The sequence below is a fragment of the Leptosomus discolor genome, chromosome 2 (assembly GCF_034619465.1).
Source record: "Leptosomus discolor isolate bLepDis1 chromosome 2, bLepDis1.hap2, whole genome shotgun sequence".
In the NCBI taxonomy this organism is placed as follows: Eukaryota; Metazoa; Chordata; class Aves; order Leptosomiformes; family Leptosomidae; genus Leptosomus; species Leptosomus discolor.
Genome location: NC_141392.1, coordinates 2,912,858 through 2,940,523, shown reverse-complemented (window position 1 = coordinate 2,940,523; position 27,666 = coordinate 2,912,858). Strand labels below are relative to the sequence as shown.

Below are 27,666 nucleotides of genomic sequence, written 5' to 3'. Positions count from 1 at the left end.
GTAGGACATAGACAAATATTAATGGAGTTTTCTTTTCCAGCTAAATATGGCTTGCAGAAAGCTTTTCACTGAAACAGGCAGAAATGCTGTTGATACTTGTTAAAGTTGATATTTCTTGAGTGATTGCTTGATTGAAGATTCAAATGAAATGTAGCAATGTCATCAGCAGGTTTCAGCTCAAGAAAATAAGAAAGAGTATGTGGAAGGGGAGTCAGGACTTTATGACTGTAGTTTTAATTAACTGAAAAGTCTGTAGACTTAATATTTCCTACCATGTAGCAAATAAACAAGTGCTAGTTCATATACTGAATAAAGATTAGACTTAACAAATCTTTTGGCATGTGGAAAATAATGAAAGCAAAATGCTCAACATCATTTTAATTATTTAATACGATAAAATCAAACACTGGAATAATAATGACATCCCTGATTCTTTTTATTTTTTATTTTTTTTTCCTTCTTTGCTCTCAGCTTGCTTTTTTTTTAATCATTACTTTCTAGTGAGGAAACTTGTCAGCTCAGTAGCTGTTCAGGTAGAGAAGGAATGCAGTTTTACCGTTAAAAATGGAGTGATTGAAAGCTGAGCATTTAACAGATGGCAGCAGGAGAGAAAAATCACTATTAACTAAAACAAAAATTTATTACTTCCAGTATAATTTCTTGTTTATAGCTTCTTCACAAAGTGCTAGTTTTGTACATGTCTTAAGAGAATTCAGCAAAACGAACAGTTGGGTTGCAGTGGTGGCACTTCAGCTGGGAACCTCTGCCTGTTGCCTAGGGTGCAGCATTTTCAACGGTCCATAATGCTTTGAGTTACAGCTTTGCTTTAAAGTAAGACTGCTTAGTAGATCTGCTGTTTCTCTGTATATTTATTTTAGGAATTGAATTAAGGTTCCTTAATGGCTGGTGTTGTGAGCTGGTGCGGCAACCCACCCCATTCTGTGCCTTCCTGTGTTGCAAGGAGTTATTTGAGGATTTTCTGTCATTTTTTTCCCCCCTTGTTAGCCAATTGATTGCAATGAAGTTGCAGTGGATGGGAAGAAAGAAAAGTCTGGCCTGTTCAGACTCAGAGATGAGAGCAAGTAGTTTACGCTCAGATGTGGAAGCCAGCTAACAATGGCTGCATTAATGCTTTTCTGTATACTTTGGGGAAATAATAAGTAAATAATAAGTAATTATGACCAAGGCTACTGCACACTCCTGGTATGTTTTTCTCCTGGGGGATCTCTAAGGGCAGTTGAATAACATATCTCCCTTATCTTTAAATATAGCCAGTATGGATGGCCCTTCGGCCATGCCTTGAAAATGACAATCCTTTATAAAAATCCTATCACTAGAATTAAATATACTGCCAAGCCGTTTGTCGCTCCATACTGCAGCGTAAGACCAGGAGCCAAGAAAGTAAGCTTTAATAAAGGCTTTGATGCTGCTGTCCTGTATCCTCAGTCATCATCTCCTTTTGTTTGCTGACAGGATGTGTGTGCTTTGCAAACGCACAATTTCTCTGTTCCATAAAAGCAAATTGGATTTGTCAGAGCAAAACTGCTGTATGAACAGTGGGAAAAAAAAAAAAAAAAGAATTTCCGTATTTGTAATCACCTCTTTTGTTTTCTCTTACAACATTGGTTCCTGTAAAAGCTGGAGAACTAGTGGAATGCAAAAAAAAAAAAAAAAAAGAAACAAAAATAGAAACAAGACTGTTGGTTTTGGCAGTGTGTTTTTGTAAATAAGTGACCTAAATTGAAGCAGAGATTTTAACGGGAAAAAGGAAGGGAACCAGAAGACTTGAAAATACAGCACAGAGCAGAGTCCCCACCAGATGGTATTTTTAATAAATTTATCAAGCGGATATAAAAGATGATAATGAACATTCAAAATAGGGAGTGGCAGACCCCCCTAGAGAGAAGGAACAGTATGGTACCTTCTGCACACTGCAATTAGTTAGAATCAGTTTCTAATTAACAGTTGTGGGGAAGACCACAGAATTACATTAAAACCCCAGATATTATTAAAAACATTAATATTAAGGCAGTCTCTGTGCGGTTGTTAAGGAGTTTGACTAATCAGGGCAACATCTTCTGAGGAGGTCACGGACTAATGCAGAAATCTAAATGTGAGAAGGAGCAGGATGATGCTCAGAGGGTGTGCAGATAAAATATTGGATGAATCGAGCTGTAGAGCGTTCAGTTAATGCCTTACGTAGCTCAGAGGGTGTCTGGAATATTCTGTGGAGCCTCAGTGTGAACCTGATTTTGACACTTTATCTTTTTTTTAATCAAAATTTCAGTAGCTTTCTCTTCCTACAAAAAGCAGCAATATATAGCAGATACTTTAATGCCTATGTAAAATGGATACCAAAAGAAGTTCCCTTATTGTTAGGGAAGAGGGGAAGGAAAGGAAGTCAAGGCAAACTTTCTTTCACTGCCAGTACTCTTGGTTTGCCTTGTTAGTCTTTGTTTTATTCAGATTGTTCCCAGTGAAGTACTTCTCATGGCTACCACCTGCTCCCCCACAAGAGTCTTGGAATTTCTGAATGTCTCTGTTCAGTGATAGGGAATGAAGAGGTTTTTAGAATTATACTATGGTGATTTTAGTAATTTTTTATGAGCAAAGAGATGGTAGTACATTTGATAGTGCAGCAGATTTTTCAGAAACTATTGCTTTTCTGCTGCCTTGGATTGTTACTTGGCAACGAGCTTGCGCTTTTTTCCCCTGTGTGTTTAATGGTGGTTTGGTTGGTCGGTGGTTTTCTTAAGATTGTGCTCCTGACACCACTAGCACACTTAAAATGCAGAATCCTGGCTCTTCGTGGAAAATTGTCCCTTTTTTTGGGTGCGGGACACTCTTACAATTAGCTCTGAAATTTCACATAGCCATATTTCAGCCATTTTCAGATGTTGTGGTATTTTAAATACGTATTTTACAGACAACTATTAAAAGTATGTAATTAAGTTATCGGCGTGTAGTGGGCTTAAAATGGTACATTTGCATCTGTACTACACAGAATTTGTTTTCTTGTGAAAAATTCAAATACTGTTGGTTTCACATCTTCTGTATTCGTAATTTTTATGTGCTGTTCCTATTTTGGCTTGTTCTTTTTCTGATTTTAAATGTTTGGTATGAGATATTGTGAATTTGGAAATTCTGTTAAATTGATCGTTGTCATTCAGTTAAGGTTTGGTAACTTATTTCTTCCTCTCTCTTTTAAATTGCTTTACCACACAGATTGGTTGTCCTTTATCAAAGGTTGAGACACAAAATCTTACCTTTTTTTTTTAATACGGTCTGTGCCAGAAGAATTTTTGTTATCATTTAGATAAAACAATCAGGGCTTATAGCATTTTTCCCAAAAAAAAACAAAGGCTCAACAGGCAACATTGATTTTTACCTGTTCAGAAAGCATCATTTTTCAGCCTTGTTAATATTGATTTTTTGATTGAGAGAGAGAATAGAGGTGGTTTGAAAAGCTGAGGACGTTAGCTAAAACCTGAGATTTTTAGGAAAATGCTGGACCTGACTAGGGTGTCTCAAATAGCTTTTTTTTTTTATGTTCATCTGTTCTCGTGCTGCAAGGTGATGTTCAAAAAGCTTGGGATTTTCTCTGAATTACAAACAGAAAGAAAGTACCATGCTTGATGAAATGGTAACAAAGGGAAATAATAGGTAATTCCAAAAATAAGTGTTCAAGTGCTCGTAAAACAGTGCTGGAAAAGTACTTTACGCACGAGAAAAGGCACCTCCTTCTTAACTGCGTGCTCCCAGAGGAGCTGCTGTTGTCTTGTCTTTGAAATTGCTGAAATTATGTGAAGTTCTAGCTATACCATGAATTCTGTTTGATTTGAAAGGAAGAGGAAAACTCGTTAGCGTTGGATTTAAATTAGATTAGGCAGGACTAAGTAAGCACAAGAGCAGCATTCCTTTTCTTGGAGTGATTTTCTAGAAACTGATGCTAAAGCTACACCCTTTGCTAAAGAATAACAACTCCCACTACTACGCTGCTTTTTATTGCCACGTATGCAACGTTCCCCCGCTTCTACAGCTGCCTAGTAAAGGGTTATATTCTCTGTTATCTAATTTTGGCTTCCGAGCTGGAGTGTTCAGTTATGGCTGTACCGGGGAGAAGGAAGAACTGAAGTCAGATGGTGCTGACACAAGGACCACAGGGTTGGATATGTACACGGATTGCAAGAGGGGTTGTAGAGGTGGAAGAGAGAGTTCAAGTTGCACCACAAGGTGCAATTAGAGTTCTAATTTTTTTTTTTACTGAAACTCATTTCCTCTTGTTATGATTTTTTCAGGAATGCTTTTGCTAATTTGAAAATTCTTTGAGTTCCCTAACTTGCTCCTTTTCCCTGTAATAGTCAAATAACTGCCTGTAAGGTGACTGAAAGAAGGCAAATGTGATATTCTGCGGTAACATCTTTGACCTTGGCGTAGAAGGCTACTGCATGCTGGCATTTTTTTTATGGCTGTCTATAGGATAGAAAAAAGAATTATCCAGCGAACATCTCTGATGCAATTAAGGCTGGGGGATGAGGGAGAGTTACTGTATAATTCCATCACTGTCTCCTGGAGGAAAATCATTATCTTAGGTTTTGGCCTTCCTTTTTTCAAAAGAATAGGTTCTAAGTCGTTTCTGTTCTTTTGCTATTGAGATATTATCATTTCTTTTTTGTGGCATTGAGTCATACCTTTTTCTTGTCTCTTGACTGAATGAGAAATACTTCTGCCTTGCTGTTCCAGTTGTGTGGCAGACCTGTTGGGCTCTCCTTCCCAATACTTGTATTGAAGAATTTTGTAAATATTAAAAAGACTTTTAATTTTTTTAACTTCGGGGTGCAATTTCTGATCACAGTCAGAGATGCTGTCAAAAGTACCAACGGGTCCTTGTTGAGAATAGTCTCCTGAGCTGTGAGACTTCAAGCCCTGGTTTGGAAGACTTTGAGTCCTGACTTCCCAAAGTCCAGATCAGTGCTTTAAACTGTCTCCCACTTATTTCTGTCGCTATCTCTCTTTTCTTTTTTCTTTCTTGTGGGGGGAGGGAGGTTTCATCATGAAAACAGAAGAAATTGTTTGAAAATTTCAAAAGTTTTGCTGGATGAGAGGTGTTTGGTTTTTTTCCCTGATTGTATTAAAAAAGTGCTTTCATATCACCAAGACAGAAATCCATCTGTTGATTTACCAAGCTGTTCTCGGATCAATGCTATAAAAATTATCTGTACCACTTGATTCTGCTTCATAGTTCATGCTAAATAAGAGTTAAACGTCCTTGTGTTGATCATACTTTGATTCTTTTTTTATTTCCCAATTCTTTGTTAGAAATAAAGGCTGTTGGCATCTGAACTGTTTTCTGACTGTGTATCTGTTGTCTTTGTGTTTTTAATTCACAGTTCCCACTGAAAATGTTGCAACAATTGCAGACTGTGCCAGTGTGATTGAGGGTGTAAGTCGCAGTCGCAATGCCTTATTGAACGGAGACACAAAAAACTATGATTGGGATTCTGGGTACACATGCCATCAGCTTGGGAGCGGAGCTATTGTAGTACAGCTAGCACAGCCCTACATGATTGGATCGATACGGTAAGGGGGTTTATTTTTCTCTAAATTAAGGATAACAGTGAAACTTTTGCTGAGCACAGTTATTTTCTTTAGAATATATGACATTTGGAAAAGACGGTAATTAGGGGACTAGTTTAGTAGTTGTCATTTGGCTTCTTTCTTCAGTATAATGGGCACGTTAAAAATTAAATCTATGAATTCTGGGCCAAGATGTAACAGTGCAATTCCAGAAAATTTTACATTTCAGAGGCATAATAATAGTAATAGTCAAATTGTAAGATTAAAGCTATATACATATATTAAAATAGGATTTTAATTGCAGCATCACTTGTGATCAAAGTAGGTGCAGTTCCTCATATCCACCTCATTGTGAAAACAGAAGCATTTATTGAAGAAAGCCATCATCTCGAGTCAGTCGGGTTTCCTTTTCACTATACAGTTAGTACCAGTTCTTACTTGAACATGGAGAGTATAATAAGGGTATGGTAACCTGAATATTGCTTTACAGTGTTGAATCAGTAAATGTGCTTAGATCTGGACTGAAGTTCGCTGGGCTATTTCTGCAGTGAATGTCTATATACATGTGAAGAACAAACTTTTGGCTACTGTAGAAACTTTGGAAATAGATTAGAAGGTGGGATTGTTCACAGGTGAAGACAGAAATATTCTTGACAACTTCACATTCTCTGATTGTGAAGTGGTTTTTCTGTTTCATAAAGTCAGACGTACAAAACCTTGCTTTAGCGGCTTCCCCTTCTTTGTATGTTTAGAATATGCTGTCAGGGATTTCGTTTGTGTTCTCTGTGACAGTGAAAAAAAAAGAGAAAGGTTTCTGATGTTAGAGTACCAGTGAGCCGAGGCTGAAACCCCAGGTGAGGTACTGGCTCGCCACAGAGACCATGTGCACAGGTCCACATTGCTAGGAACTGGTGCTGCCCACCTGTTAGAGCTGCCTCTTCAGGCTGGCCGATGAGCAAGTGAGACTTGAAAGCTCCTTTATAACTGCCAATTTCTGTTCTATGTGCTTTGGTTTTGACTTGTGGCATTGCTATGACCGTTGTAAAACTTTGAAGATAAAGTTTAAAATCAGACACGCAGGCACCTCTCTAACCTAACAGAAGTACTGCTCTGTCTGTGTACTAGCTGTAGATGTTATGCATAAGGCCAGTCTGGCATTGTTCTCACCGAGTAAAACGAGTTGAATAAGTGCAGTTGGCAGCTTTCCACACTCAATGTTTTATGCTTTTGAGTTTGGTGGCTTTAATGTTCAATTAAGTATTGCATCTCAAGTAGAAAATCAGGAGACACAGTACTCGGATTTCTTAAAGGAGGTAATTGAAAACGTAATTACATTATTTTGATGGCACTTTAAACTTAGATTTAAGTAGTAGCAGAAGCTCTGGCTATGTGTAGGAGTAAGAGAAGAGTATGTTAACTAAAATGCATCGTTTCTCAATTTGTAGTCTCTGTCTTCCTATCTTACTGTTTTCTGCTATCTTTCAATTGGGACATCATACCATCTTTTCAAGTCAGTGCAAAAAATTAACTTTCCTATATTAACTACTCTGCTAGTGTTTATTCTCGAGCAGAAGATTTTTAATAAGTCTCATTAAATAGTGTTAGGTGAACTAAACTTCTGGTTGCTAAGAAATGATAATTGTATCATCAGCGAGTAGAGCACATTTAAAAAAAAAAAAATAAACCCCAAACCAAAATATTACATAATTCAAAACTAGTAGGTGTTGGTACTGCCTTGTACAGATACAGGGTCAGAATCTCATCTTTGTCAGCTTTCCTGCACGTGTAGTACGAAGAAGATGAAGAGCTTGCCTTAAAAACCAACAATAATAAAGATCATCATCTAGGGTATCTTCTGACAGAGGAGACTGCCTGCATTGCCTAGAGACAGGAATGCTAGCACTATGTCATCTTTGCCTTTTTGTGTCCTAGAACAAGTGTTTTGAGTTGCAGCCACGTCTGTCGCAGATCGCAGGCAGCCAAGGGATGCCCTCTTGCGTGGGGAAGTGTGGTTTCACTACGGGGCAGCTACAGCTTCGGCAAGGATCTAGAACATGTCCTGTACTGTGCAATGCTAGAGATGGTGACAATGGTCTAATTTATTTAGCAGCAGGAAATCTGTGACTGGTGCAGAAATCAAATTACATATAAACGTAGATTAGAGCAAAAAGTCCTAATATTTCATCTTAATGAAAGCAAGAGATTTTTATTTTGTAGCAGAATGTCTTCCACAACTGATTGAACTGTATTCATTGCCTGTTTTCCTGCTGTTTGCTTGCTTGAAAACTCCCTTGATCTCAGCCTCCCACCTAATAGAAAAAAATTTCCAGGAGCCTTTTCTTGAGGCTGGCTGTGCACTGTGACTGCAGAATGACATGAATTGCTCTGCCCCCAGAAACTGAGTCATTAGACCTGTGGGTTTGGATTGTAAATGAATAATTAGGAATTAAAGTACAGATCTTTTAAGTTCAGAGACATGAATGTGCCATTGAGTATATTTGTATCAGAGAGAGTAAATATATGAGCCTCTGACAAAAGGGTAGTGCTGCTTTCAGTCTATAGAAATCGGAATACCACAGGGAAGAGCCTCCAAGTCAGGATGTGTTACCATGGCAACTAAATTCTGAGTGTGGAAAAAAGAGCAGAACAGCTCTTGGTACTGAAACATGCGTTAGAAATGCATAGAGAGCTTAATCTTTCAGGCGGATATCTTGTGTGCGTGCTTTCTGCGGAAGTCATGGCATTGTCTTAGGATTGTAGAACCGCTCAGGTTGGAAGGGACTTGAAGACATCAAGCCCAGCCTGCTCCTCAAAGGAGGGTCAGCTGTGAAGAAAGACCATCCTACTCAAGGCTTTGTGCACTCAGGTCTTGAAAACCTCCAAGGAAAGAAATTCCACAACTTCTCTGTGTAGCCTTTTCCAATGTTTAATTATCTTCGCAGTGTATTTTTTTTCCCCACTTTTCATGCGATTCCTGGTTGCCTCTAGTCCATATGGAATGTCCTGTTCCAATTTTTGACCATCATTTTTTGTGCACCTCCGTGAAGAGCCTGGCTCAGTCTTTTTGATAACCTGCTCTCAGGGATTGAAAATTCTCTTATGTTCCTCCCCGACCCCAAGTCATCCGAGGTTAAACAATCCCAATTTCCTCAGCCTCTTGCACGGTGTGTGCGCTCCAACCTCCTGTCCATCTTGATGGTCCTCTGCTGGACTTGCTCAGGTCTATCAGTGTTGTATTGGGATCCAAAATGGGATGCAGTATGCCGGGTGTGATCTAACAAGAGTCTGAGGAGAATAACCTCTTTCTGTGGTTCTGCTGGCTCGGTTCCTACAGCGGCTCCATGCGCTGCTGGCCTTCATTGCTGAGAAGGCACACGGGCAGCTGATGGCATCTTCTGTTCAGTGTCACTCCCAGGTCCTTTTCAGCACAGCCAGTCAGCCTGTAGCATCTACTGCTGCAGTGGATTAGTCTGTATGAGATACAGGATTTTGCTTTCGGTCTCATTGAATTTCAAGAGTTTTGACTTGCCAATATCCTTAATCTTCCCAGAGGCTGGCAATTAGTCCTCTGAACAGCAGCCATGCTCTTGAGCGTATCCATTGCTTGATGAGGGCTCGTTCCAGGTCATTGACAAAGGTATTAGACAGGGTAGGTCCCAGAATAAACACTGGAGGAACTCCTTTTGCATCAAGTCTCCGGGTGGATGATGGACTGTTAACCACTACCTGTTGAACTAAACCATCTAGCTAATTTTTACCCATGTTGTAGTCTACTCATCTATACTGTAACATCCCAATTTGGATACAGGGATGCTATTGGAGACCTGACTTCAATTTGTATTGTATATAAATTTGTATACAAATTTGTTATTTGTATATAAATTTGGAGCTCTTGAATTTCACATCCAAATTTACTCGGAAATTCTGAAACAGATGCGACGATAGGCTGTGCTCAATAGTATTTTTTAACATGGAAAACATGGGGGTTGGACTAGATGACCTTTAAAGTTCCCTTCCAACCCACACTATTCTATCATTCTAATACTTTATTTTAAAGTAATTGTAACTAAATATTGTCTTTTAGATTATAGAAATTAATAAAAGAATAAACCTCTTAAATAAAAAAAAAAAAAACCACCCACAATATTTTAAGACCCCCTCTTGCAACAGTTAACAGAGAAAAACATAACTTTAGGTAGTTGCCTGTCTGGACAGAAAGTAACCTTGCTATTTTTCCTCTCTGAAAAGGCCCTTATCAATGACAGAAAAAACTTTATATTTAATTAGGAACAGAAAGGCAGCAGTTGATGTGTTTAACATAGTAAACATAATTGAACTTTTAATATTGAAAAGGCTGCCAGATCACAATGGTTTTCTATCTAACTCTCCATGCATTTATCTGGAATAGAAATGTAATACTATTATGCTACAATCTTTGACTGATAACTTCATAGGCTGGGGTTTTTTTCCTATGAATTTTTAAAAAAAAGAAAGGAAAAAAAACAACCAACCAAAGAGAAAAGGTAGAACAGGATTTGTGATAGTGTGCGTGGTAGAAGGAGATAGAATTCTTCTGTAGCATAGTGGTTTTCATGTTAAAATACATAGAAATATTTTGCATCTTTGTGAAAGTAGATTAACCACTTCTCCCAGTTTAAGCTATTTGAAGACTTTATTACTAATGTGAATACACAGCCAACTGTTTTGCTTTTCATATTGAGAGTAATTCTTAAACTAACAAACGATATCAATTAGCTTTAATGTGTTTTCTGTTTACTTATACCATCATCATATACATCTCTTATGCTTTCTAATTTTCCATACCACTTCTGCTTATGAAGTTTTTGTTTCTTTGCTGCTCATTTCCTGGGCTTGCCTGAGAGTGAAATCGTAACTCGGAATGAATGATCATATAAGCATACAGCAAATATGTAGGAATTTTGCCTCCTTTGTAGGATCCTGAAGAAAGATTGTTTTCGTGCAAGGTAACTACTGAAACACAAATACCTGCAGAAAATGAGAGGGGATTATAGACGACAGGAGGCAAAAATGCAAAGACAATTGTATAAAGAAACTCTTTTCCATACAGTTTGGGTGTTCTTTCTTTTCCCCCATCTTTCAACAAGTGTTGCTACCTCGTGTTTTAATTTCTGTCTTTTGGGTTTCTAAAAGTATGCAAGTAGTTCATGAGCACAGTACTATCAAATATTTATACTGTCTGTGGTAACTACTGACTTACACTATTCAGGAAGCAGGTATCACCCTGTCAGATGCATGACTGTTATTATTCGATATTCTGTTATTACCTTGAGTGTGTGTAGTTATACAGCAGTCTGAACAAAACAGTGACAATCTTTTTTGCAGAAATCTAAGAATAAAAAGGAAGCAGAGACGGCACAAAATGCTTGTACACATGCAGAACAGTCAATCATAAGGCAACACGTGGCATTTAGGGAAATACTGTTTAAAAAAAAGTACTGCAGCGTCTTTTGATGTGGCAGGTAGCCAATATAGTCAGCTCCCCACACCTGTAATATGAAATTTTATTTATATTTGAAAAGCTTTTGTTTTATAACAAGAAGCATTGTCAACATGGGATGTGACTAACAGTACCATGTTAAATGATTAACAGACTTAGACTTTACATACCCAAAGAAGTCACGTATGAGAAATAGGTTTGAACCTCACGGCGTTGCACGGATAAAGCAAAATAAAGCTGGATAAAGCTTTGTTCCACTTTTCCTTCTCAGTCCTGAGGGCAAGATTTATGAACAATACCTAATTTAGCTTTTTATTCTAATATGGAAAGTCGTAGGAACATGGGCAATTTTGTATGAACAGATGCACTTCCCATGAGTATAGTTCTGACTTTAAGTGGAATATTCTCCTTCCTGTTATTTAATACCCATCTTAGCAGAGCATAGTTTCTCTATAAAAGTTTAGCCTGGTAGTTTGCCTGGAATGTGTACCTGGCATAAAAAGTGGCCCTTGTGCTCATAGTGCACTAGTGAATATTCATGTAACCACCTGAAAGTTTTTCACAGCTTATCCAGAAAGGCCTTTCATGCAGAGTAAATTCCAAATAGGTTCTGTCGTTGGTCTCCCTCCTCAGTCTCTCCTACAAAAGCTACTGCAGGGAGGTGAAGAAAACTTTTCATTTTCTTTCACAAGTCCCAAAGAAACAAAACCCTGCATTTGGCATTCATGCTGAGTTACTTTGGGAATCATTCTGCCAACTTTAATTCACTCATTGTTGGGTTTGTAATAATTCTAAGCCATATGCTTTTTTAAAAGCTGTTTAACTTGGGCTAGGTTGTTTTGGGAGAGAATAATTATACGCATTCTTAAAAGGAACACATATGTCCTGTTAGCCTTTTGCTCTAAAGCCAAGCCAGTTGTGTTTTAATTACGGTATTGTTAGTTGAAATTACAGGCACCAGTTTGCTTCTGATATTCAAACTCTTGATCATCGCTTTGAAAACATGGATCAAGGAAAGAACATTGAGCCCCCATGATGAAAAGGATCCTGTTGAAAAGCACAATTAGCTACATTTTAATAGCCTTTTTAAAAGAAAACAAGTTTACCTATGTTTTTGCTTTTCCCTCTTTGTATCTTTAGAAGACTTGGTTTAAATATAGATGTTAAATCAATGCAGGATCTGTTGATTATTAGTAGTTACCAAATCCAGGATTTTAATCCATTGACTTTTTTGTTTTGCCTTTTTTTTTTTAAAAAAAAAAAAAAAACAAAAACCAAAAAACAGAAAATGCACTTCATTCGGTCTCTTCAGTATTTGGAGACCTTCAAGCTCTAGAAAAGCAGAATGGGGAGGATCTGATGAAGCAGGGGAAGAGGAGTTGGAGTTGGGTGGTTTTGTTTTGGGGTGTGGGGTGGTTTTTTAGGTCTTTCATGATGCCACAGGCAACTGTTTTTATTTTTTACTAAGTCAGCTCTGAATTTTTTCATTTGCAACTAGACAGTATTAATAGGTCCTAAAAGGCTTCTGTTAAAAGGAGTTTATTTTAGCTTCTTAAAGCTATTTTTGATAGCTTATTATTTCTTATAATATTAATGAGCTGGGTTCAGTTGAGAGCATCTAGGGAGTTTATTTTAAATCTGCTTGTCCAGTAGACCTGATTCCACTTTGAATGCTGGGATTCCAAAACCTAAAAAAAAAAGGAGCTAAACTAGATTGTTTTGAAAAGAAGGTAATAGCACTGGGTTTTAGGGCAAAGATCCAGACACACATGTCCTTAATAACCAAATTCCAAAGATGGCCCAGCTTCTGCTTGGGACAGCATCTCTGTAAGAGGAAGACTTCTGCGTTCAGCAACTGGCTGGGTCATTTTCTTCTTCTAGCAGTGTTGCTTTTTTTAATGTAAAAAGTGAGCAATGATTTTTGCAGTTTTATTCTTCGCAAAAGACGCAGGAGCTGAAAGTAAGAAAGACTTTCTCAACTGGAAGAAAGGATTTTATAATCTAAAACTTGAGCACTCTTCTGAGGCGATTAAAGAGAGCGAGCTTGAAACTCCGTGCCTGGGAAGGTCTGTGGTGTGGCCCAAGTTCCCTTCCTTTTTATAGACGTCTGATCTATTTTCATTGACAATCACTGGCTCCTTACCTATTGCACTTTGAAAACTTTGGATCTGTGGAAGTTCTTTCTCACAGCTGGAGAAGGAACCCAGGTTAGCTGTATAACCTGGCTTTCACACTTCTCTGTGTGTGTGGCTGTCGTTATTCTCATTTAGGTCATCGTTGCAATTATAGCTGTTTTGGATAGCTAGCTGTGCTTTGGTTGTTTGCCTGCAGCAGGTTCATTTGCTTCTGTCACAAATGGTCAGATTTAAGCAGTAATCCTAGTAAGCATTCGTGAACTTTGACAAGAACCCGAGGATCAAGAGACAGCAGCAGTTGGTAACAGCCAATATATTGCAGTAGAGTATTTATTTTCCATGGGTGTATTGAGTAGGGGTTCAGAGACTAAGAGCTTTAACAAAAACAAAATCAGCAAAGCATAATTTCCCATGACAGACATCGTGTGGATTGTTTAGTTAGAATATTGCAATTCAAAAACTCTGGGTACGTTGATGAGAAAGCATTATTTCAGAGAATGGTAAATGCAGCATGCTGGGTTTGCCTTCAGTGACCTCTAACTCAAACAGGAAAGACTTTTGAAATTGTGTTTTTGCTGTCACATTTGCCATTGACTTTCTATGAAAACAGCAAGAACAGCAGGTAGTTTTCCTAAACTGTACCCTGCTTATCAGTGGAATGACACCTGCCAAGGGTTTTACGTCAAATGTAGGCAAAAACACGTCTATTAATCAAGCCATGGACAACATTTAACTGCTTCTAAAGAGGAAACTGCCGAGGTGTCTGACTGTTCTGGCCAGTCCATTGCCTCCTGAAGTTGTGTAAATAAGTTGTGGGGGTTGGACTAGATGATCTGCAGAGGTCCCTTCCAACCCGTGCCGTTCTGTGAAATACCCTCTTGTCATTTGTGGATGCTCCATTGGAAAAAGGGATGCTCCATATTCGTTGACAAACATGCTGGATAGAATTTTTCATGGTTTTTGCATTCTGCGCTGGATCTTGTCTCAAGCCCATCCTCTGAGGGGGAGAGGAGAGGCAAGGTTCTTGGGTTTGCTTTAATTCATATGCTTAGAAACAAAATGAAATTGAGGAATGCTGTTGAGGTTTCAAATATCTCTTACAACAGGGACATAATCCACATATAAACAGAAGGAGAGAAGATATAACATTTGCCAGATGTGGTTTTTGAGAATGATGTACTTCAGTTAAATCACATCCCTGATGCTTTAGATCTTTCTCTCTGTGAGACAAGTATGGAAATTGAAAGCAGTTCAATATATCATTTAGTGACCTTCCTGAAGAGCAGCATGTTTGTTAAAATGAGTATGGAATGAGTCCTTGAGACCTCTATTTTCTTCCCTTTTCTTCTGTCTTTTAGCAGCTTGGTCAACAATTCATTGCCTTTTTCCTCATATTAGGATAAACTAGGACTGGGAATTTCCATTTTCCTACTTGTTTTTTTAAAAAAAATATTTCTGATATATTTAGGAAACAAAAGATACATTTAAGAAGACAGTGTAATCTTTTTAGTCACCAGAATGTTTTGGGGTTTTTTTCCCCTCTTAAACTGACCTTTCCAAACAGATCTTTGATTCAGGTTTAAAGCAGGCAATGCCACATGCCAAATAAATTAGTTAATTTATTGACTTTCAAATAAGTTAAAATAATTGGATTAATGTAATAGGTTAATGTTAGTAAGATGTTTATCATAAGCCTGTAAGTCTATTACTGGCCTTAGGATAAGAAGAATAGAGAGACTGAAGTTTGAGACGACAGAAACGGTAAAGACCTTGTTGAGTGTTCAAGGCACATTCCAAAAGAAACAGCTAAGCTTATAAAGGATTAAAAGGAGGAAATACAGGACTGGAAAACTTAAGCAGCTTTGCTTAATGTTTATTTTACTTATCCCTCAACTTCTTCCTACTTAGGTTGCTACTTTGGGACTGTGATGATCGGAGCTACAGCTACTACATTGAGGTTTCAACGAATCAGCAGCAGTGGACTATGGTGGCTGATCGCACGAAAATTTCCTGCAAGTGAGTTCAATTTTTTCCACTTATTTGCACAAAGTTAGGACTGGAATTTTTTTTTTATCCTTTTGTTCAGTACTTATAGGTGACTTTTAGGTTGTGAAAAGAATGATCGTTACGTCACCTATGGATTACTAACTCTAGACCCTTGTAAATACAACTCTAGGAAGTGACAGCTTATAATGTGGCTCAGTATCTAAACTTTCAAACCAGAATCAAGTTCTGAAGATCCACATCACTACTGCGTCTTCAAACAATCGGTTTGGCTGTTCATTCTCAGAAACAGTCTGCCTACCATACCCTTGGTTTTGTGATCTCTGGAAGTTAAACCGTGTTTCTCCAGAGTTCACATGTTCACGGTGACCTTGCTGTCAGATCACCCTGCCTTGAGAAATATGGCGGGAGAGGAAAGAGAACATGGTTGGTAAAGGATTTCCTTGATCCAATACCTCTGTCTCTTGTCAAAGCACATAAATGTATAATAATTGAAGAGGGTGGAGAGGGTGAGGCTAGGGACTAAACCATAACAGATCAAACAGCTACCTAAGCTTGACCTCGTCTGTGTTCAGAAGCAGAGCACCTGACTTACGTGCACTGACTGATCTGCCTTTGAACAGGACCCTTCCGTAGAAAAAACATGGTTCTTAAAAAGACAAAAAAAAGAGAGAAAAACTGTTTCATTTTCATTTGTATACTTAAATTAGGAGAAATTTGGCATAAATATACTCCACATATATACTCTTCATTGGCTTTTCTGCAATTATTGGATCTGCTGATAAACCCCATTCTCTAGTAGGGAAGAACAATTCAGTTTTGGTAGCCTTCTTGGCTATCAAGTGGTTTAAGTAAAGAATGACCCAGATACTTGTTGTGGGACTGAGAAGACAGGTCTGCCAATTTATACCTTAATATCCAGAAGCCAGGTGTGCTCAGCATTCAGTTAATGTTGATAGGATGTGATCTCCTAGCTGATCCCCAGGGAAGCTCAAGCTTCTAAAAATCTTAATTTCCCTCCTTTTACCTGAGTCAGTTTTCCATAAGATATGCTTTCTTTCCTGGGACAAAACTGAAGTCATCAACTCATTTGAGGAGAGCCCCACCCATCCTGTATTTATGCCAGCCAAAGCAAAATTGACTTTACTGCTTTGGAGATGTATCTCAGTTTGTCACATCAAGCAAGAGAGTTATTCAATCCTTTCTAGCAGTGCTGCTGATAGACCTTTTTGTAAAGTTTATATTCCATCTCTTAGCGTGTTTGGACGGCACTCTTTGTTACAGTGCAGTCTAGACGTGTTGGTGAAGGAGAACTTGACGCGTCCTTTCACTGTCTGTAAAGAGCAGGGTATTGATGGGCAGAAAACTGGGTTCTGCTTGCGGGTCTGGAGAAAGAGTAAAGGAGACTTAATCGTTCTCAAAGGCATCTCAGTGTAATAAGTAAAATTCATCTTTTTGTCTGCCTCCAGCAGTAGGAGCACTAAAAGGCTGAAACCAAGGGAGAGGGGGGGAAGGGGAGAGGGAGAGACTCAGAATCAGAATCTTTTTGCTCTTTTTCCTGTACATTTTGATACTAATAGCCTATAACAAAGGAGCACTTAAGTATGCTCAGGTGGAATTGCTGACTGACAGCCCAGTTCAAGTCTCTACTCACCATGTTCAAACCACACTTTTTTTATTTAAAAAGCATTAGCCTTGGCCAAGTGTGGGCACATCCCTGAAACACAGATAGCTGCCTTCTCATGGTGTACTTCAAGATCTTGCATCTTGCCGTGGCTGCAGGACCTATTTTCACATGGATTAGAGAATTGCATTTTGCCTAACTTCTTGCTCTGGCAGACAGGCACCCAGCTGGCAAAATGCTCGTCTTTAATCTTGTAGTCTACAGACTTGATGTCCTAGCACTGTCTGTGACTATCTGCTCTGAAGAAATACAAAGACCTGGTCCTGAAGCTTACGATTACAAAAGCTCAGTGGACTCCAGAACAATTCTGTTTAACAAGGACTAGAAAATTGTAAGGAAAAAGCATCGATTTGAAAAAAATCTTACTTCTCTTTGAAAGTCTTCTATCCCCTGCAGTTGCACTTAAAACACTGTATCATCTGTCACTGAGATAGGTTGAAAGGTTTGTGGCCCCCTGACACTTCCCCCCCCCCCCCCCCCCAGTTTTCAGATGATTTCTTTGCATTTGACAGCACTTTTTTCATATTCAATTTAAATCTCTTAGCCATTATGATCAGCAAATTGGACTTTTTTTTTTTTACAGTCACACCACCACAGAAAAGAAAACCCTTTAAGTATGTTTAATTTTCTTTTCAAGTAAGATTTGCAGAAATATGGAGGTTACTTCAGCTAAAAAATTACTTTGATTGTAGTGGCAGGTTGATAACTTACAATATTGTATAAGTAAGAATATGTATCATATAGAAAAATAAATATATACAGTAGTACCTGTGTATTTGCATTGTATACATTTCTATATATTAAATATGTAAAATAAATATATAAAATGTAACTGCCAAATGCTGCAAATGTTACTGGTCTGTAAAGTACAGAGGATCATAATTGCCTACAGTCAGAGCTGAACCACTTCTATTTTGCTGAAAAATACTGAAACAGGATACTATGACCTAAAAAGCCATATTCTTAGTGCTCAAAGCCAGCTGAATGTAGAACAGAAGAGACATGATCATTCAGTGGCTCATGCACTGAATTAAGGCCCTCACTTAAAATTGTTGGGCAAGATTTCGGTGTGGTGATTGAGACAGCTTAATGAAGAAGAGAAAGTTGAACCAGTCGCTGGTGGGAATATGTGAAGAATGGACATTTTGGGTTAGTTTCTGTAAGTTTTTTTTTAAAAAAAAAAAAAGTAATTTTAAACTGAATTGAAAATACGTGGATTTTTTTCCATGAAAACGACCAAGTGACTTTCATTTTATATAATTTTAGCAACAACAAACAGAGGAGATGAAGAGTCGGATTTTAACCAAAATTAGCAGATGCTGTAGTAAGGCGGAGGTGGTGCAGTTTGTCTGGTTTACTGTCACAGTGTGATGGTAAAAATACTCCTGCTGGATGCAAGAGATTGGTTATCATTTTTTTCCTGCCTCTGCCCTTCCTCTTACTGTGATTACCCTGGTATTTTATGCAAACAGCCCAGCTCCAACGGAGAGAAATCTGTCTGTGAATGCCTTTTAGTCAAGTGATTCAAGCACTCCCCAAGGAAAAGCAAGAATCACACTCGTGCACTGTGCCTGGGTTTGACTCATCATCAGGTGTCGCAGACAGAGATTCCTGCATTACGCAGACTGCAGCGTAACGGGGTGGGAGCAGCAGCACCCTCCTCTCTTTGTTCCCTATATGTTTATGAATGCTGTATGCCTCTCTCACCTGGAAGAAATGAAACAAATCTTTTGCTAATGTGGTCAAATTTTGCAACTATTCTTTGTCTTGGCCAAATCCCAATGTTTTCGATTAATACTTGGACATCCCAGCCTGAAAAGGACTAATCCTACATTAGTATAAAAATTGCCATTGCTTAGGTTATGGGTCTCTTTTTAAAGAAAATGAGAAGTGGTTGTGTCCTTGTATGGGACTGTGGTTGCCTGTTTGACCACAAGTACCTCTCAGAGCAACAGTCAACTAAGAGTCATTATACATGTGTATGTGTCAGGCTAAAATATGAATTCTTTCCAGAAAGCACACTCCGAATTATGTCTCTTATAAATTTTAGAGATGTGAGTGCGGTCTAGGTGGTTGATAAGGTTTTGAAATCCTGAGTTTACCCTTTCTGGCATTAGTTCTGTGCTTTAGTATGCTGCAGTAATCCAGAAAAGTAACTCACTCTTTTCAATGTAGGATCTGCTGCAGTAGCCAATGAAAGTGGATGGAGTTAAAACTCGAGAGAATTTCACAAGGGCCCACATTTGAAGAGACAGAGTACTTGCAATGAGAAAATTTACTTTGCTAATAATATTCTCTGTTCACTTTCCTGTCTTCAAAGCCATGTGGATAAGAGTTGTTTCCTTTGCTGTTTGCTGCCTGGCTTCTGTCTCCCTGGTCGTTCAGTGGAGTTACAGTCCTTTGTGAAAGTCATTACCCTGCTTTCTTGTAAGCGTCCCATGAGGTCTCTGTATCATTTTGCTAAAGCTCTGGCACAAGGGGTAGGATGAACCATAAATGTAGCAAACACAAACCTCAGCAGACACCTTTGATGATCAGTAAGTGGCAAACAAAACAATGAGAGAGAAAATTAAATTGTGTTTAAATAGCATATCTTGGTTTTGGCAGTCTACTGAAGCATGAACTTCCCCTTTAAACTATCAGTATGCTGCTTTGGGTTGTCTTAATGGTATTTTTAATGTAGTATTTTGTGTAAATTAATAATTCAATGCTCAAAGCCATGAACTGACAGGCTACTCCTAACCTCCTCTTCTCCCAGTTTTAAAAGGCTGAAGACAGAAACTGGATGTCTGTTATCTTCACAGGGGAAGCCTGCCTACTTTCCCTAAGTCAGAGCCAATTAATGCATGCTGGTTGTGTAATTGTCAATTTTCAAATGCTCTATGGAGGCTGGGTTTTTTTCCTATCCACAATAAGCTGTTTTTCTCTACACAGTATGACAGTAATGAAAAACAGTCATGTTCTGTTCTGGTTTTTAAAACATTTACGATAAGTGAGCTTGAGCGAGCGTGTTAGCATCCAACATGAGAGACCTGCACTTTGTAGAAAAATTTGTTGACAAAGAGTCTGAAAATCAAATGAAAAACAGAAGCTACCAAAGGCCAGTAGGAGTCAGACTTCAGAGTTAATGACACTTCTGATAAAACAAGCCCTGTAAAGACAAATACAGAACAGGCGATCACGGTGGTTATCAACTCAGTATCGTTCTTTAAAGTTCCCTTGTGTAGTTACTGTGAAATGGATTTAATCCTCTGGCAGCAGACGGACCGTGTTCCATTCCCAGTAGGAAAAAAGGGTCTAATACTCTGATAGAACCTGGGAGACAATGAATATTGTTTGTTGATGGGCAGTTCTAAGGCAGTTGGTATCAACTGTCTATATGACTGGTTTGGGACAGTTTTATGGTTTTCTTGTGGAGGGCATGACTTCATTTTTGGAAGGTTTACAGCGTATTGCATTGTATCTTTTTTATTTTATATCTGCCCCCCCTTGACTCATTGTTTGTCGTTCAGCATATACCGCTGTTGTGATAAATGTTTAAAAACTTCCAAACTTAATTTCACGTTTCCATTGCTTATTATCTTTTTTATTATATATTGTATGAATGTAATTAGTCCTTTTACATGAAAAGCCCTTTGGGATGTGGATGTGTGAAATTCATTGACAAAATTTATTAACTGTCTTCTGATTGATTTTTCAAGAATAATTTTCAGCTTTGAGGTTTACTGCTCTTCTCCAGTGTTTCATATTTCTATCCTATGATGTACTGTGTGCATTTCCAATTTTTCAGGCACTGCTGTATTTCCTTTGATAATAAATCACAGGTAAAGAATACCTCGAGAGATCTAGGTCCTGCACTTAACGGTTCTAAACTACTTTTCAGATGTATAGAAGAGTGTTTTCCATGTTGTCTAAGGATTTCACGTGAGCAGATAATTCTGCTTTACACAATGTTAGTGGCAAGCTCAATTTTGGATATTTTTTTTTCTGTTACACTTTTGTGAAAGCAGGCTCATCTCCATCATGATGTGATTATTTATTTTGCTCTAGAGATAATATTTGAGATGTGGGAAGACCTTTCCTCATAACTGCATGTGGCATGTTACATACTCATATTTGTAGTTCCTTATACTTAGCCACAAACACAGCCTGGACCTCCTGTCCTCTTCTAGTTCCTCCACTTCCCTCTATGATCCCATCTCTAGAATTCCCTCACATCCGTTTTCATCCATCATTCTTAACCACTTCCACAGGACTGCTTTCTCTCAGGTTAAAACATCTTGAACATTTCTCAGCCCTCTTGCCTTTCCAGCTGCCTGTACGCTCACTTCGCTTTCTCTGTTGCTTCCCATCAGTATTGCGTGCATCCGCTGTCCTGTCATACCTAGAATGAGAAAATAACATCTTCCCTAATTTTTGTGTAATGCTTAATTTTGTCTCGTGCCTGAGCTCCCGAGTGGCAGGGTGAAACAGGATGAAAGCAACTGCTCATGTACCTGCGATGTCAAAGTGTTTTGACCACACTTCATCCTCTTTTACATGAAGAAAATTTCACAGCAACTCTGTGAAATCCAAATGCCTCCTCGAAAGTTGCCGAACTCACTGTAGCCACATCCATACAATACAAAGATGAAATATATTCAAGCAAGATGTCTGGGAAATTGCCTCATTGTTCAGCTCAATTTCAAGTCTCGCTTCGCAAAAATAAACTCAGGGTTCTCATTAATCTGTTCATTTTGCCGCTAGTAATGCCGACTGGAGCAAGTCAGACAGATATAAAGGGTCGTTTTCTGTAATTATTCAGCTTAAAAGCCCTGAACGATAGAGGCATTGAAGGACATGTTTTCCTTGTGTTTATATGCTCACATTTTGAAAAATTCTAATAAGACAAAAGAAGAAACAGACTCCAGCTTCACAGACCTGAAGAATTAAGAAGCACGAAGAATTAAGATTTCACAGACAGAAACCAGACTTGTATTCCATTTCAGAGCGTTAAGAGTCACCTCTCAGAAGTGTGGCAACTCTGCGTCCTGCATTTCACTTGCTAGCTTTTATTTTAGCCAAGTCTGGTTTGATTGAAGAAAGATCTAGCTTCTTTCAAGTCACGTTTCTTAACAGTGATTCCGAATCACAAGGGGGTTTTCATCCTGTTAATTTGTCTTTTTTTCCACTTCTACCTTCAGTTCCTTATGGTTGCTTTTCAGCCACAAGTGTGCACGGATCTTTGGAATGAGCCTTGAACAGAGTAGCGAGGAGTTGCAAACTGCAGTGTCTTGGTCTCCCTCGAATGTTTGGCCATGGCTCATTGCAGCTCTGCACGTGCCATATGCATCGAAGTTTTGCTTTGCTCCGCTTTGCCTTGGGACCAGCGTGTGCTCAGCTCCTCGTCGTGCACGTCACTGAGAGTGAAGAAAACATCACAGTGACTCTGACGTCCATTTGGATGTTAGCTCAGTTTTGCCTCAGGGAAAATAAGCAATACCAAATAATACTCAGAGTAGCAGTACCTCTTTCTTTTAGGCGTTGGGTTTTTCTCCCAGGGCATCCAAGACTTGAATGTCTCTTTGGAGGCCTGTAAAAATTGTCAGGCTACCAATATAAAAAGATATATGTTTTATTGCTTTGTAAGGCATCATCTAGAAGAAATATATTTGGGGTAGTGAAATTTGAAATAATAATTATCCCAAAGTGTATCATTACTGTACACCAATAGCTTTATAAAAGAAAAACTCTGCGAAGGGCCAAGCTGTGCTGATGAAGCTGAATTACATTTGTTCTTTTCTGGGTTGGAGGGAATAAGCAGAGAGAGGACTTTAAACCCTTAGCTCCCAGAAGTGAAATCCTAGGGAGTTCTCCAAAGCCACAGTGTTCTCTCAGAACGGGTAACTTGATTCCTGTGTTACTGGATTCCTGTTCACTCTGGCTGTTTTTTGGGTTTGGTTTGATTTGGTTTTTAATATTTCAAACAATAATACAAATCCTGAAGAAAAGCATATGCCTTCCTCTGCCAGGAGTACATAATCTACTTATGCTATTCTGTTCATCAAGCTTTACAATAAGCTCTGGTGTTTTCCTGCTCTTGGATAACTAGCAGGAAGTTTGTATTGACTTTTCATCGTAGTAGGTTCGGTTTGACTGCATTTGTGAGCACTTTTTGGTTTTGAATTTTTTTCAAAATAAGTAATTAACTATGTGTAAAGTATCTGTTCTAATTAAAATAAAAATCAAAGCAAACATTCATTTCCTTTCATTAATTGTTATTTTCCATTATTATAATTATTTTATAATTATTATTATTTATTATTACATTGACATTTCAGTGGAAATTAAACTTCCCAATGGCTTTGCCTTTTTGATTCTTGCCAGGTGACTTTCTAAAGCTTCGGTGATAAAACAGTAAACTTTCAAGTTATTCTTATTACAAGAGATTACGTTTTAAGTGTAAGCTAGTTCTCCCTCTGTACAGATAACCACTGCTTCTACTGTAAGCGCTAGGTAGAGGAGGGGGTTTTAGTACGTGTGTTTTCATTCTGCTATGAAGAGGGAAAAGGCAGTACTGAAGGAGAGAGGCTGCCTTAATTGTTTTATCCATCCCCAAAGAGGTTTCAGATATTCAGACATTTTTTTGGTTTATTCTTTCTCTGGTTATCATACTTCCTGGGTTGATAGTCACAAAGCACCTTTGGTTTGGCCAGATAGGGATCTGTGTTCTGTGTTGTGAAAGCGGGTGGGATTCGGGCTGTCCGGTTCCTGGCTGCTGCGCTCGTTCTCGCCTGTTCTTTCATCCCTGTGTTCCTCTTTGCAACTCCTCATCCCAGCCGGACCTGAGCATGGCCAGCTGCTGCCGGAGTCCCCGGTTTTGTGCTGCCTCGTGAGTTGGGTAAATCGCCACGATGATGTGCCGTGGTGCTTTCATCACAACCTGTTGCTGTCGTTCATCTGTCTGGGACACGGCATTCCCGTAGATTTCTTGCCTCCTGGTTTGATACCTGTGGTTTTTAAAAACCTGTTAATGCAACATACAGTTACAGTTGATTTGGCAAATTTGCGTCCATTGACCACGTTTAGCTTGGAAGTTAAGAATGCGAAGTCATGGGTCGGATCATCAGTCTTGTCCTTTGTGTTATTTCCCTGCACAGTGCTCAGCATGCCCTTCCCTTCTGACACACCAGCTTTGCTCGGTCACTGTCTGCGGAGCAATAGAGTCAAGACTTTCTTGCACATGTATTTGTTGGAGATTTTATTGAGCACCTGGTTTCTAGGCTTTTCAATAGGAGCTTTTCTTGTAGTGTTACTTCTTAAAGACAATATGAATTCACTTTAAACTGTTTCACCAATTACTTTACCTGCACTTTGATGGTTTCTGGTGAATCTGTCGTTCTGAGACTTCACCATTTCATAGGCCTTTTGTTGCATATTTCACATGTGCATTGGGTAGATTCACGTACGCTTCAGTGTCCACTTCTCAGTCCGTTTGCTTTTTAATATGCCAGAGACACAGCTTTGCTTCATGGACAGAGTATTTGTTGTGGGGTGGGAGGGAAGCACACACCAGAATATGAGATAATATTACTCATTCTAATCTTGCCTTTACTGCTTATCGTTAGGATAGATTTCTACAAACTCTGAAATTCAAAACAGGGTTGTGTTTCCCTGAGCCCAGGGACCAGATTATAGAAGCATTCAGCCTTCCTGGTTCTGAGAACATGTTCCCTCTGTTCCATTTTAAAACACACTTATTCTAAACTTCACTTAATTTTCTTCTGCATTTACCTGAACATGGTACCATGGTCTTTTCAACCCATGCCACCAAAACAACTAAGAATACTTCCCCAGTGTTAACAAATTAGGTTTTGTAGAACCAGTGTGAAGTTCATAAATACAGCGTGTACATTGTAGACAGGGGACACTCCTGGATACTGAAGCTCCAAGACCTGATCTACATACTCTTAATTCCTGAGGTTAACCATAAAACTTTCTCTCTTCTTTGTACTGTTTCAGTACTTAATCGATCATCTCTGCCAGGCTAAAAAAGGAGATCAGGTGATACAAACAGTCTGATTTCTAGTGAAAGGCGAAACCTTTATGCCTTTTGAAAAGTTTGAGAGTGCTGAAAAAAATTCTGAAAAGAAGATAATTATAAGGAAATGCTTGCTAGGATTGAAGACTCTTAAGATTTTGAGACACTGAGATGGATACCTGAGCAGCCCATTTCTGCAGCAACATACTGTGTCTGTAAGTGTTCCTAAGGGTAGGGGTACGAGAAATGCATATATTCCTTGAGAGTCACAGCAGGACTACATTGCTGTATTTTGCTTGGTCGTCCTAGAGTCACTTTTTAATAGTAAAGAAGATCAGGAAGATGGCAAGTTACACACTGAGTATTTTGTCAGTACATAACCCTATTTTGCAGATGCCGGATGAATGTCAAGATGATGGGAAATGATCAGTGTGTCTCTTAAGCCTTGTAGATAATGCTTTGCCAGGATTGAATTTTGCTTTATGAGTAAACATTTATTTTGTCTTATGAATTGTAGTCAAAATCTTGGCTGTTGCTCTGTCTTACAGCAAATACCACTGTTTTCAGTGGTCAGCCTCACTTAAATATACAGCCTGTTCGACCTTCTGTTGTTTGCCATGGAGAGGCTCTTGGATCGTGTAAGAAAACTTGCTCTGAGTAGGTTTATTCCTTTTTTAACTTCATTCTGTTGTTCAGCTTTACCTCAGCGTATCTTGCCCCTCTCAGATGTTTGTGAATTCTATCATCCTCCTTCTGTGTTTGGTTGCTCGTAAAGGCTAAGAATACTAAACATTTGGGTCTCAGCTTGACCTACAACATGAAGCAATTCTGGAAAAGCCGGTTGTTTTAAGAAGTCTCCTTTGCCAACTGCTGCCAGCTCTGCTCAGTGTAACAGAAATCCTAATTTTCTTCCTGGGAGGAGAATACTGCTCCTCTCTTTGCATCCCGTTGAGCGAAGGTTTTTTCCCAATCAGCACAGGAACAAATTTGCAGCTTCTGGGTAAGGACTCAACAATGCAGATTACTCCTCCTATGTTATGGAAGGATCCTGTGGCAATGCTTTGGATTGCCTTCAACGAGTCGTAATATTCCATGGCGGGTTAACCTTGGCTGGATGCTCGGTGCCCACCAAGATGCTCTGTCACTCTCCCCAGCAGGACGGGGTGGGGAGAAAATGAGATGGACCTTGTGGGTCAGGATAAAGGCAGTTTAGCAAAGCAAAAGCCACGTGCGGAAGCAAAGGAAAAGAAAAGATTTGTTCTCTACTTCCCACCAGCAGACGATGTCCAGCCACTTCCCACAAAGCAGGGCTTCAGTAGGCGTGGCGGTTGCTCCTGAAGACAAACGTTGTAATAAGAAGTGCCACCCACCCCACCCCTTTCTCTCAGCTTATTGCTGAGCAGATGTCATGCGGTACGGAATGTCACTTTGGGTCAGCTGTCCTGGCTGTGTCCCCTCCCAAGAGCTTGCCCACCCCCAGCTACTGGGTGGGGGGGATGTTGGAGAGGCAGCCGTGATGCTGTGCGAGCCCTGCTCAGCATTAACCAGACCCTGGTGTGTTACCAACTCCTTTCTAGCTACCACTACACGGCATGGCACGAGGAGGGCTGCTGTGGGGAAAACGAACTCCATCTCAGCCCAAACCAGTACATGTTCTCTCTTTTGACGACGTCTGTACCTGCGTGCAGGCACCCACACACGTGCACACTCTCAGCACCTTTATAAATAAATATTACTACAAAAAGGTTATCCAATTATAGATGTCTCCTGTGAAACTGGCCCATTTATCTGCCTGAGAAAGGAATGCTTAATACTTGAACTGCTGTTTTGTGGTTACGTTTGTTCACTTGGAAATTCCTTGTTGCCTAAGGTCATCTAATAACCCAATGAACAGGAGAGGCCCAAATGTTCATGAACTAGATGGTAAGTTACTATTTTGGCTGCAGCCCTTTCTTACAGGCCAAGCCATTAAATGTAGCAACTGTTGACACCTCCTTGTATAGTCAGCAGGCCAGGGAAATGTTAGTGCGTCAAATCTACAGATTTGCCCTACTTAGGTTGTTGATATTCAGGATCACATTTCATTAAAACTCTCAAAAGTACACATTTGCTTACGCTGGCTGAAACAGGTATGGTCTTTAGCGTTACAAACATCCTACGTTGAGATATATGCAGCATTAAGCCATTGATTTATTCACAGTAATGTTTTTGCCGGGACAGATTATATCCATGAATCACAAAATGGTAGAATTATTATATCTTTAGGTTCATCCTTTGGGGATTTACTCACTACGTGGTATGTGGTGTATTTTTTTAGCATAGTACTGTAAGTTTGTTTCATGTACTTGAAGGGATGGTGCTTCTGTTCTGCACTTTGCTTTTCTATCACACCGAGTTCCCACAGTAAGAATTTTTTCTTGATGCCAGTACTAAGCATTATATTACCTAGTTTCATTCCATTATTTTTCTTGTATCCCATTAAACCACTATTTGTTTCTTAACAGATTTCATACCCTTCAGCTACATATTTATAAAGTTATTCTGCCCTTTTCCTGTTGCCTCAGCTGCTACTTAAAGAAGTTTTGCCTGACTTTTTGTACTCTTTCATCATGAGTCAAGTTTCTTCTGTTTTTAAAATTATATTTATGAATTTTACCCAGCTCTGTCAATAAATTTTTAAGGTACAGGGTTACAAAATAAGTATTTAAATTCAGTTGGTAACAAACTATTGGGAAAGGAGCTACATTTTCTCTGTTCTATAGCACAG

General features: G+C 39.0%; 1 protein-coding gene across 1 annotated transcript in view; it reads left to right on the top strand.

Annotated features, from left to right (window-relative positions):
* BTBD9 (BTB domain containing 9) overlaps positions 1-27,666 on the top strand; it is a 126,394-nt gene that overhangs the window by 85,100 nt on the left and 13,628 nt on the right. Inside the window, exons 8-9 of the mRNA XM_086461841.1 lie at positions 5,391-5,580; positions 15,100-15,207. Coding sequence (XP_086317967.1) covers positions 5,391-5,580; positions 15,100-15,207 — 298 coding nt within the window. The remainder of the gene's footprint in view (positions 1-5,390; positions 5,581-15,099; positions 15,208-27,666) is intronic.